This window comes from Rhinopithecus roxellana, chromosome 3 (genome assembly GCF_007565055.1).
Source record: "Rhinopithecus roxellana isolate Shanxi Qingling chromosome 3, ASM756505v1, whole genome shotgun sequence".
Taxonomy (NCBI): Eukaryota; Metazoa; Chordata; class Mammalia; order Primates; family Cercopithecidae; genus Rhinopithecus; species Rhinopithecus roxellana.
The window spans coordinates 150,119,729-150,132,208 of record NC_044551.1 but is presented as its reverse complement, the minus strand read 5'-3'; the positions used below and the strand labels follow the sequence as shown (position 1 = coordinate 150,132,208).

The window sequence follows — 12,480 nt, the reverse complement described above, 5'->3', positions numbered from 1 at the left end:
CGCCCGCCACCATGCCTGGCTAATTTTTTGTATTTTTAGTAGAGATAGGGTTTCACCGTGTTAGCTAGGATGGTCTCCATCTCCTGACCTTGTGATCTACCTGCCTCGGCCCCCCAAAGTGCTGGGATTACAGGCGTGAGCCACGGCGCCCGGCCCAATCCTTGTGTTTTAGTAGGATTATTTAGCCCATTTATAGCTAAATAGGTTTAAATATCAACCTGTGTTTTCTCTGTTCTATATTCCTTTTTCTCCTGCCTTTCTTGTCTTCTTTTGGATGAGACAGTTTTGATTATTTCATTCCTTTGGTGTCATAGCACTAATTTTGCCATTTTTTGGACAGTACTAGGACATTATAGCACTTTAATCTCATTTGACCTCCTGACCTTTTTAAAAAATCACATTACTATGTATTTTAGTTCTACAAATATTTTTATCTTACAGTGCATTATTGTTGTGTTAAGTAGCCCAAATGTATTTTTAATTCATTTTTACACTTTTCAGTGCTCCTTATTTCTTCTTACATAGCCATACATTCATCTGAATAATTTTTTGCCCTTTTTTTGCCTTAAGAGTTCCCTATAACGTATTGTTCTTAGTGTTAATTTGTTGGCAATGTATTCTTTCAGGTTTTTTTTGGTCTAAATATAACTGTATTTTACCTTCATTTATTTTACCTTATAAATACCCATATTTTCGTTGGATTCTATGTTTTTTTCAAATTTTAAAGATGATGGGCACTATGCTTATTGCCTGGGTGAGCTTTACACCAAACCCCCAAGACATGCAGTTTACCTGTATAACAAATGTGCACATGTACCCCTGAACCTCAAATACAAGTTAAAAAAATTAAAAACTAAAGATGGCATTCCATTGTCTTCTGGTTCCATTATTTTCTCCTGAAAAATCAGCTATCACACTTAGTATTGCTCCTTTGTAGGCAATGTTCTCCCCATCTCTACCACCCACCCTTTGGCTGTTTTAAAGATTTTCTGTTTGTCTTTGAATATTCAACTGTTTTACTGAGTACTTAGGTATGGTTGTGTTTGTATTTATCTTGCTTGGGGCATGTGGAGATTCCCAAATTTCTGTCTGGATGTCTTTCATTAATTTTGGAAAAGTATCAACCAGCATCTCTTTAAATATTCTGCCCAATTTCCTCTGTCCTTACACTCTGAAAATTTAATTACATGCTTGTTAGAACTCTTTACCATGTTACAGTGTCTCATATTTTTTTCTGTATTTTTCATTCTTTATCTTTTTTCCTTTCAGATCTTTTGTTTGGTTATTTTTTACTGATCTAGCTTCCATCTTACTATTCCTTTCTTCAGTTGTATTTAATCTGTTGTTAAATCCATCTGTTGAAGTTTTCAGTTATTTAATTTTCAGTTATGAAATTTTTGTTTGATTACTTTTGTTTATTTTTATTTCAATAGGTTTTTGGAGAGCAGGTGGTGTTTGATTACAGTTTTTTAGTGGTGATTTCTGAGACTTTGGTGCTGCATCACCTGAGCAGTGTACACTGTACCCAATATATGGTCTTTTAATTGATTCCAGTTTTATAATGAAGTTCAGCATCTTTTCTCCTGTTTTCCTAAACATATTAGCCATAGTTATTCTAAAGCTTGTGCCTAAGAATTCTAAGATCTGGATAACACGTGGCTGTTTCTGTGGTCTGTTTTCTTGGATTTTAGCCATTTGATCCCATTTCCTGCTATGCCTGGTAATTTTAGATTGGACGTTGGAGATTATATATGAAAAATTGTAAAGCTGTGAATCACTTTATTGTTTTCTACAGAGGATTTATTTTTCTTTGTTAGAGCCCTGGAATATCATCTTCATCTACTCAAGAATAGGAATAATTTGAGAATATATGGTCTTAGCAGTAAGTCTGCTGCATTTGCCAGGGCCATTATTTCTTGGAAAGCCTAATTTTTGTCTCTCTAGTGCCATGTACTTTCAAAATCTATGTTTAGGTTTTATTATTATTATTACTTTTTGCTTGTTTGAGGCTACTTTTTAACTTGTTTCTCAGCCTTTTTGCCCTTTATATGTGTAGCTCAGGCATAATCATATAACCAAGGGGAAGCTGAAAATGTTGAGCTCAGTTCTTTCTGGTTTCCTTTTCCAGGGTTTCTGACCCTCAATTTCTGGCTTCTTTGGTAGCCTTGCACTCTGATTTTTATTTCCCATCTCAGAGAGACTTCTCTAGGTTCTAGAATGTTACATTCTGTTTGGCTTCTATGCAAAGCAGCAAATGTCGCAAAGGGGAAATGTGGCCGTGAATATGGGGCACATCTCAATGGACTTTTCTCTCATAACTTTCCTTTAAATTCTGGCTGCTTTTGTTGCTGTTGGATGCCTTCAAAAACTTTTTTTAAATTCCATTTTTATATAGTTGTTGATAGCAGAAGATTTAGTCTGATACAAGCTACTTTTTTATGGCACAAAGAAGAAGTCTATCATAAAATTTTCACAATGTCCCTAGGAATTAACTATCATGACTGTTTTTAAAGTTGGAATGCTATGTGCATAGGCATTCAAATCAGATTTTGGGATTTAAATCTTAGCTGCCCACTGACCAAAATGTGAGACCTTGGACAAGTTTAACCTCTCCTCCCCTTTCAGTCAGTCTCTGAGAAATGAAGTGGAAGAACTAGGAGGCTGAGGCAGGAGAATCGCTTGAACCTGGGAGGCAGAGGTTGCAGTGAGTCGAGATCGTGCCACTGCACTCCAGCTGGAGCCACAGTGTGAGACTCTGCCTCAAAAATTAAAAAATTTTAAAATAAATCAGATAATCCTATTTTTATTTAAATTATGTCAGAGTATAATAAAAGGAAAACTTCCAAATTCATTACATAAAATTGGTTTTGTTTTAATTTCCTCTATTTTTTATTTTTTGGAGACAGAGTCGTGCTCTGTCGCCCAGGCTGGAGTGCAGTGGCGTGATCTCGGCTCACTGCAAGCTCCAACTCCCGGGTTCACGCCATTCTCCTGCCTCAGCCTCCCGAGTAGCTGGGACTACAGGTGCCCGCCACCATGCCTGGCTAATTTTTTGTATTTTTAGTAGAAACGGGGTTTCATCATGTTAGCCAGGATGGTCTCGATCTCCTGACCTCGTGATCCGCCCGCCTGGCCTCCCAAAGTGCTGGGATTACAAGTGAGAGCCACCGTGCCCGCCAATTTCTAAATCTGATAAGAAAAATATGAGATTGGTAGACCAATCTCATTTATGAATATCAATACAAAAAATTATAGACCAATAAATGTAAAACATATGTACAATAATAAACGGAATCCAGCAGCATATTTTAAAAAGTATATTATGACTAAGAATAACTTGTTTCAGAAGTACAGGGGTAGTGGAATATTATGAGATCTACTATGTAAGTCAGCCTATTAATAGAACTAAGGAGAAAAATCATATGATTATCTCCTTAAATGCCAGAGAAAAGTACTTGATAAAATCCAACACATTTATTTTATTTTATTTTTTATTCAACAAATATGTATTGAGCATCTGTTCTGCTATAGCACTGATGATGCAAGAGTGAAAAAGATACTGGCGCCATCCCACATTCCACTAGAGGGAAACAGTCAATAAACAAATGAGTAAAGGAACAAGCTGTTTTTCAGCTAGCACATATATTTATTTTTAAAACTCAATAAAATGTATATTGGCAAACTAGCTAGAAGAAATAAGAGAACATTTATGATAACAAAAGACATACAAAAAAGAAATATTCAAAATATGCACAAGGAAAACTATAAAATACCCTTGAAAGAAGCAGAAGTAGACTCAAACAATTATTAAAATCCCATGTTATTAGGTAAGAACATGCAATATTATATAGATGTCAGCTTTCCCTAAATTAATTTGTAAATTTTATGCTAAAAGCCATCATGTCACTTAATGGGGAAATGCTAAAGGTTTTCTTCTGAAAGTAAAAGCCAAGACAAGGGTACCCAGTATGACCACAATGCCTAACATGGGTTGAGAATTGGGTAAAGCCCTAAGATAAGAGAAAACAACTGGAAGTATAGGAGTTGGAAAGAAGAGATAATTACTATTTGCAAATTACGTAAATATTCAAATGGAAACCCCAAAAGAATCAATGGAAAAACTATTACAAACCATAAAATTTAACCAAGAAACTGGTTATAAAATAAATATAAAAATTATTTTTAAATTGCCATCAAATATACAAGCAAAAACTAGCTAGAAGAAATAATAAGAGAACATTTATGATAACAAAAGACATACAAAAAAGAAATATTCAAAATATGCACAAGAATAACTATAAAATACTCTCAAAAGAAGCAAAAGTAGACTCAAACAATTATTAAAATCCCATGTTATTAGATAAGAACATGCAATATTATATAGATGTCAACTTTCCCTAAATTAATTTATAAATTTTATGTAACCACAACAAAAATTTTGTAGTTTTTTTCTGGAGCTGATTATGAATTATCTCCTGTTCCATGAATACTAATTGTTTCAAGAAACAGAGATGCCAGGCTTTGGAGTAGGTTACTGAGGAAGTTTGGGAGGAGCTGGGTTTGCTTTGTGCAAAATATGCCCTGTGGCTTATGTTTCCTGCATTACACCTGTCATCTCTGTGTCCCCACCTCTGAACCCTTACCTGATGAGTACTCCTTCAGGAACCAGAGTTTGGTTTGTGTGATGGGCTGTTGGCATGTGACATGGATCTTCCACTGGTCTCCAATGGGACTTTTTGCTCAGTAGAAAGGTAGCAGTCAGGGAATGTAATTTGGGTAGGACAACCTTCCCAGTGCCCTCTTAGTTTCATCTGTAATATTGCCTCCCCATTCTGACCACAAGAGGATGCTAGACAAGAATGCTAAGGTGTGAAAGACAATGCTATTGCCTTAAAAAGCACTGTTGCTGAATTACCTTCCTGGCTGCGGTGTTGAGGCGGTAGTCATAGTTTGGTGTTTTCTCTTCTCTTCTTCAGTTGCTAGTATGGACTTTCAGCTTATTTTTAACCTTAGGCTTTTTATCCAAAACATGTCATTTGTGATGAGTTGGAGATACTTTTTATTAGTTATGAAGCTGCAATATGCATTTCTAGTCTTTTCCCCTACTACTTCTCACCAAGACTTTTCCTTCTTCTAGAGCTACCCTGAATTTTCCTACCACCCAACATTTTCCTGTGCCATTCACTCTTCCTGGTCCACTCTCCCTCCTCCATTTCTGTCTGAAACCCTGCCTATTCTTCAGTGCTATTTTCAAAGGTTCTTTTAAAAACACTTTTCCTTATGTTTCCAACTGGAATGTGAAATACTGCTATTTACAAGACAAATCACCATTTGATTTCTCAGTAATTTGCATTTGTTATGTAGCCCCCTAATCAACTGTGAATATCAATGCAGGTACTCTGTTTTACCTGGGTAACTTCTGGAGCACTTTGCTTATTGCCCTGCACATAGTAGGCATCAATAAAGATGGGATTGAATTAGGAAAACCCAAGGGCTTAATTTAGTTCAGTGGCAAGGACTGGCTATCCAAATTGTTCATAGGATCTCACCCTTTGGAAACCATAAATTGTGTTTAATCCATCATCAGGTGATGTCAGTGACATACCCAGGAGCAGTGGTGGTCTTCACCATAGCACCACGAAGAAGAACCTGCTGCTAGCCAGATAATTTTAGCCCCTGTCTGCTTGTGTTTTCTTCAGTGCCTAAAAGCACCTACAGTTCAGGCAGAGGTTGGGTCATCAACCTGGAAGAGTCTTCCTTAACACTTGGTACCAGCCCAGATTGCAAATAAGGAAGACCCCGAGAATTAGCTGTGCTCGTTGAAACCTTTGTGATTAACAGTTTGTTTGTTTGTTTGTTTTTTGCCTAAGCCCTCAAAGCAACAAGTTGTTTACATTTATAGATGTACATGTTGAGAGTTCAGTAAACCCAACATTACTCAGTGTCATGTTCTTAGTAGATTGTTCAGCTTTTCATAAATATGTGACTAACAAGAGAGGAGATATTTGCAAGTATCTGTATATATGAATTATTCTTCAAAAAACACAAAGTCTTTCTTTTCTTGCAGGAGCCCAGAAGCTTTGAAGTCACAAGAAGAGAAGGTAGGAAAAACGCACGCATACCCATTTTCTTTTCAGTGTTGACATTTTTGAAGTAGTTTGCTGAAACTAAGATGAACTTCAGACTGTGGGCAGCTCATTCTTTGAAATTTTCCTGTGGCCTTTTCTGGGTGCTGACTACTTGGCATTTGTCTGTAGGGACTCGATGGACTGAAGGCCAGGTTTGCTTGTGAAAACTATGACTTCTACCTACAAGTACCAGAGGAGGGGGTACTTGAAGAACTGGCTCATTCACAATCATGTTTTTGGTTTCTTAAGAGAAACCACATTTTTGAGTGAAGCTTGGAATAATTATTAGTTTTACCCGACAAAACAACACAAACAACACAAAAAAAATTGCTTATGGTTTGTGGTATTTCAGTATCTAGGAAGAGATACCACTGTGAAAAATATTTCTAAATAGATTTCTTATGGCTTCAGTTAAGCTGAAATAGAAATAACTAATTAATTTTCCTTTTGAAAACAATTCCATGATGTTCTGTTTCCCCTGCCAGAGTTCTTGTAGCACATTTGTTTTATGGTCTCTGAGGTATACATATATGGGTGATAATTTCAGAAATCTTGTAGTGGAAATGGAAGTTTGCCTTATTCATTTTCAGTAATACCTAGTCGCTAATAAGGGATGTCTTTTGTATGATTTGTGGAATCATTGGCAATCATCTTTTTTATTACGTGGATGGAACGATGAGATCAGAAATGAAAGTAAGTTCCTGGTCTAGAATATGGCTTTGGTTTTAACCTTCACCACATCCTTCTCCGTGGTACTGTCTCCAAAAAGGGAGACAATCTAAAATAAGTTAGCAAATTCTATATTGACTCCTAAATCTAACATTGCTTTGCCTCCTGATTAGTTCTTGTGTTATGCAACACAGCAAAAGACATGGCTATGTTATCAACATGTGTTGCTAGAGCTTGGTAACACAAACTTTTCACACTATCTATTGTGGCCAGTGGGTAGTTTGCTGCTGTCCATGGTGCTGGATCCCTAGGGTCCTAGGATCTGGATAATCTGACTCTAAGATGAACTTTCTGGCTTGCATTCCTATTTGCCATTATCTTTGGTTTCAGACTGGATGTCCTCTGAACTGTAGGGCAATTTGTAAAGCAAACTGTGTTGTTTGGATACCAAAACCAAATGGATGAAGGTGGATGGGGCTGGGAAGGATATTTCTTATGGAAAGTAGTGTTCACAGTGGGTACCGTGACCGTGTAAGTTGGAGAGAAATAGCTGGAAGGAGAGGAGAGTTTGACATGAACTTTGGCTTTGAATAATATCTGTTTATGCCAGTATCCCGACTGTGAATGTTTGGAATTGATTTGCATTATAAAATCACATATAAACTTAACCTTTTTGGAATCTTACTGTCCTTGTGTTGAAAATGTCTCTAATAAGGCTGGGGTTGTAGAAGAGCCATGTATTTCTATTCAAATGCATGAAAAAGGCCTGATTGAAATTATGACTTCAAACCCCCAGAAGAATGAGAGTGCCCAGAGGATGAGTGAAGGTGTTAGTCAGGCTGCACTGCATTCATCCATAACCTCTCCACCGCTGGAAGCGTCAGCCTTCACAGATGGTTGACTAGGAACATACACTGTGGGTTTGTACTAGCAAATTTGTTCTGACATCACATAAACTTTTTTCTTCCTATTGTGCACTGATGTCTTTCTTGCTTGTTTCTGTCAAAGTTGAATGTTTGAGAGTTCCTGAAATAGCCCAGTGCTGTAACGTCAATGCTTACAACCTGGCAGGAAGAAAAGGAGTGGGACCTTGCCGGCTGGTTCTAAATATTTTTAGGTCTGGGAATTCACTGACTCACTGACTTGGGTTGTGGGGTTGTTAATCTTCTCCAGAACAGTGTACAAGTATAAAAATAATAGAAGCACTATGGTGCTTCAGTAAACTATTTTTCTTTCAAAGAAAAGTAAGATATTGTCTAGCAATGAACACCTGGGTTGGTTCCCAGCTCTGACTTGACCCGGGACTGAAAGAGGAACAGATGAGTAATAGTTGATTTTTCTGCACAGTTTTTGAGGCCCAGGAGAGTCTAGAAAGTCTTCAAGTCTAGAGAGGAAGCTCCCAGTCACAGAACCTGAGGAGGTTTTCTGTTTTGGTTTGTCTTATTTCAATTCTGTACCTGACTCAGGAGCATCCACTCCATTGAAGGTTTGGAGCCACAGATGGCTAACCAACTGCAACTTCGCACCATGTGACTTTTGGAAACTCTTGACTAAGTATGTGTGTTGAGAAGTGAGAGGGGCTAATGTTAGCAGTGGAAGTCGAGTCCAGGTCAAATCATAGTGGGAACTAGAGAAAGTTGGGGCAAAGTGAATGCATTGTGTGCCTTAGACCTGTCCTCTGCCCTATTTCCCCCTCCTCCCCTCCAGCCGTAGATGTCATGCTGTCTAGCTTTCTTGCCTCTGGCCTCACACTGTTCCTGCATGCCTTGTCCCTCATCCTTGTCAAATCTACCTCCCCTTAATCCTTTCCAACTCTGTTTCTTGAAGTGTTTAGCTTACCCTATCTAATTGGAGAGGGAAGGGCTCCTATCAGGTTGTTAATTTCCTGAGATCAGAGACCCTCCCTGCTCCTTCGTCCCCAGATTCCTCACAGCCCTAGCTCAGGGCCAGTAGTTAACCAACAATTGTTTCTTAAATTAAATGCAAGCTACATATTCGCTTTGTGTGTGTTGCCTTTTCATTCTGGCCTTTGCTAGTAATATCTAAGTGAGGCACTGGGCCCTTTGGTTCTAGAAAGGCACTTTTAAAGAAATGTTCTGTGGCTATCATTAGATATTCCTGGCTGATGCACTGATGAAAATTCAGATAAACCTAATATTACGGGTTGAATTGTGTTCCCCAAAAAGACATGTCAAAGTCCTAACCCAGAACCTGTGAATGGGAACTTATTTGGAAATAGGGTTTTGGCAGATATAAAGACAAAGTCGTAATGGATTAGGGTGGGCCCTGATGCGATAGTGAGATCCTTATAAGAAAAGGGTGAATTGGACACAGACACACAAGGAGAACATCATATGATGATGGAAGCAGAGAATTGCTGGCAACCACCGTAAGCTGGCAAGTTGCAAGGAACCCTCCATCCCTAGAACCTTCAGAGGGATCATGGCCCTGCCAGCCCCTTAATTTTGTACTCGCAGCCTCCAGAACTGGGAGAAAATCCATTTCTCCCAGTTTTAAGTCACTTCGTTTGTGGAACTTTATTATGGTGGCCTTAGGACAGTAATACACTTGGAAAATGTTGGACTCAGTAAACTTTAGTTTTCATTGTTGTTGTTGATGATGGTATTTTGACTGGAGAATCTCTCAGGATTTTTCATAGGCAAAATATCACTCTCAACAAGGAATGTAATATGCAGCATTTTCCAAACTTGGTTTTCTGTGGGATCTAACAAAATTAATTGTGTTGTTTTTGACCATCTCAGGGCAGGCATTCTATGTAGTGCCTTTTGCAAACCCTGCCCTAGAGAGCCCAGAAAGAGGGAGAGCTTCCTCCTCAGAGTGCCCAGGCACCAGACTGTGCTCCATGGGCTGTGCATGCACAGAACACTGTGGCAGCAATAATGAGAATATCTTCTTGGTCATTCTGAAGTTTTCAGAGAACGTTCACATTCTTTACCTCCCTTTTCCTTGAGTAACCTGCGACACAGAGCAGATAGCCCTGTACACATTAGACTCCTTCCTTTTCATGTTAATTTTTTGTAGGGATGAGGAATGCTTCTGGGCTGGTGCTCTCTGATGCCCTGAACCTCTCTTTAATGAGTGGTGGTTGCTTAAGTGACTTGATCTTGCTTCATCACATCCAGGAGTGTCTGTACCTTATGTTGGTTGCCAAGCCCAGAGAGCTGAGAGGGACTTCCTGGGGGTGCTTTGTTTCCAAGTTAGATTTGTGGGACTTGAAGGTAGACACTGTAGCAAAGATTGTGGCAGGACTACGAGACTGATAGGGTGTCCCCTGGGAAGGTAATGTGCCTCCCCAAGGGAGACGGAGCCATTCCTCCTTCAGGGGAGTCCTGTGTGACCCTGGATATTCATGCCTGGGACCTACCTATGCAAGCTGCATGGGAAGGAGTGATGGCTGCATCTCTCTGTGCTCTCCAATGCAGGTATTTTTATAACTCCCACCAGACACCTAAAATTTAATTTCACCCTTTTCTGAAGCTTCAGCAAAGGGTGCCACCCTTACCTCTCTGAGACACTCCCGTGTCCACTGTGAGGGCCAGTGCTGATTGCGACTGCCAAAATTCATCTACTCAAGCCAGTGCTTTTCTCTGACTGATCCCATCACGCTGAATTATAGCCACGAGCGAACACTTGAGTAGGCCGAGCAAATGGCAGAGATAATTCAGCCCTTGTCAGCCATCTCTGAGGAGCATAGGGCGATCTGTAAGCTATTCCAGATGTCTGTGATTGTGCTGTGATTAGGGGCTGCGAGTTTGGGGATGAGCACCAATGTCAGGTTGCATTACCTCCTCTCCCTATGCTGGCTCCCGCACATGTCCCAGCCCTGTCCAGCCTGGCCTGGCTTCCAGCAAGGCTGTGAGGGAGCCCGGGAGAGGAGGGCCACTGCTGTCTTCAGGGAAAAGGATAAAAGGGGGTGACCATCACATGCACACTCAGCGTGGCTCTGGCTGCTTCGCAGTGCAAATCTCCTAAGCAAACGTGACCTGCCAGTCCTGAGTGTGAAACTAGAGCGTCACTTTCCGAAAACCCATGGAATCGGTCCCTAATTGGCAGCTGCCTCCAGTAGACCCTTTATAGTTCTCTGCATCTGGGTGAACTTCAGCTATCAAGAACTGCATTCTGTTTACCATTAATTTTGATTTTGTGTAGCAGATGTTTTCTGGATCTCTCAGTTCCCTGCCTAATCTATCTTGGTGTAATGTGAAGTGGCTGACTGTCTTCAGTGAAACAGATTAATAAACTCCTAGGTTATTTTGAGGTAACTTCTTTTTTTTTTTTTTTTTTTTGAAGAGGGATAAAAATGTTTTAATTGTTGAAATACATTGGTAAATTGAGTAATTTACATTGTAGTACTACGTAGATACACAAATCATTATCAAATTAATTTCCAGATATCCCACTAACCGTCCATCACCAAGTCCTTGAAAACAGTCAGAGAACTAATATGAAGAGATGCTGTGACATAGAATGAGCAACGCAATGGCTATGAAGTATTTGTAGTTGCACATGCCTTTCATGAAAGAAAATAAAAATGTAATCAAAATGTGCATATGGCATGCAAATTTGAGGTTATTTTTAAATATTGCAATGAAATACACATTGTTCCTAAAAAGGAAATTCTGACATTTAAATGAAATTTGAAAACCAAATAGTAAAAAACAGAAAGAGATAGTTGTAAGAATCCGTTTACCAATTTCACAGCTAAAAATTAAAGTGAAGTAGAAATAGCAAAAGATAACAGACAAATATATTATTTTAGGTCATTCATTTATAGTGCCTTATCGTCTCAAGTTATAAATAGAATAAAGATTTTGTTATATAAAAACTATCAAAAAGCATCAGTGAAAAGACATGACCTCCATGAAATGTGTTGAGTGGCCACGGTGGAAACGCCAGAACGCAGCAGCCCTGGCTAGGCAACAGCAGCCTCCATGACAGTTTGTGAACTTGTCTTTCGTAGGTGGCCACAGAAAGTTCCATAAAGTGTACTGTTTAACCAATTCCCTTCTATTACCACAACAATATGTACCCAGGGTTTTATGTATACACTTAAGATTTGGGGGAATGCAAGAGGGAAGGGTGACTGTTTAGAATTTCCTTGGACATGTCTACGCACATTACAATGTCCCACGGAGCCAATTTCCTTCCAAATTGATGAGCATGCTCTTGATTCTTGAGTCATGATGTTATTTTCTTCTAATTTTTCCGAACTGTCTTTGTTTGACTGGACACCATATTGACAGCTTCAGATGGTAGGCCAACATATACTCCTCCATAGTTTCTCCTCTTGTCATCTTCTGTTATGGATTCTTCTGTTACATCTTTGGCTGCTCCTGCAGGGCCTCTGCCCGCGCCCGCGCTTGTGGCGGTGGAGTTCCCGAAGCCCATCGCGCAGCCGGCCAGGGAAGCCGCACTCCGGGGCTTGCGGCCGCGGGTCTTGGGGGCGGAGACCCAGACGAAAGGCGGCGCGCCCCGAGCGGGAGGCTGACGGGGCAAGGAACCGAGTGGAGGCCGCCCCCTCCCACAGCCGAGGGACGCGGCCCGTGGCGCGGCGGGCTGCGGGCTGCAGGGCGGAAACAACCCGGCACCCCTCCGAGGTAACTTCTTTAATAGCTGCAGATGTAGGGAATTTAAAGGGAGCCATCCAGATTTGACAGTGCCT

General features: G+C 40.0%; 2 protein-coding genes across 2 annotated transcripts in view; one reads left to right on the top strand and one right to left on the bottom strand.

Moving 5' to 3' along the window:
* Nucleotides 1–12,480, top strand: part of FSTL4 (follistatin like 4) — a 412,856-nt gene that overhangs the window by 33,883 nt on the left and 366,493 nt on the right. Inside the window, exon 3 of the mRNA XM_030927157.1 lies at nt 6,068–6,101. Within this exon, the coding sequence (XP_030783017.1) occupies nt 6,068–6,101 (34 nt within the window). The remainder of the gene's footprint in view (nt 1–6,067; nt 6,102–12,480) is intronic.
* On the bottom strand, nt 11,501–12,405 carry LOC104659815 (overexpressed in colon carcinoma 1 protein). Its single transcript, XM_030927158.1, has one exon. The coding sequence runs from the start codon at nt 12,204–12,206 to the stop codon at nt 12,015–12,017; it is 192 nt and encodes a 63-aa protein (XP_030783018.1). The 5' UTR covers nt 12,207–12,405; the 3' UTR covers nt 11,501–12,014.

Bases quoted from the DNA above. Each gene is read 5' to 3' on its own strand.
- LOC104659815 (XM_030927158.1), bottom strand. From the start codon at position 12,206: ATGGGCTTCGGGAACTCCACCGCCACAAGCGCGGGCGCGGGCAGAGGC.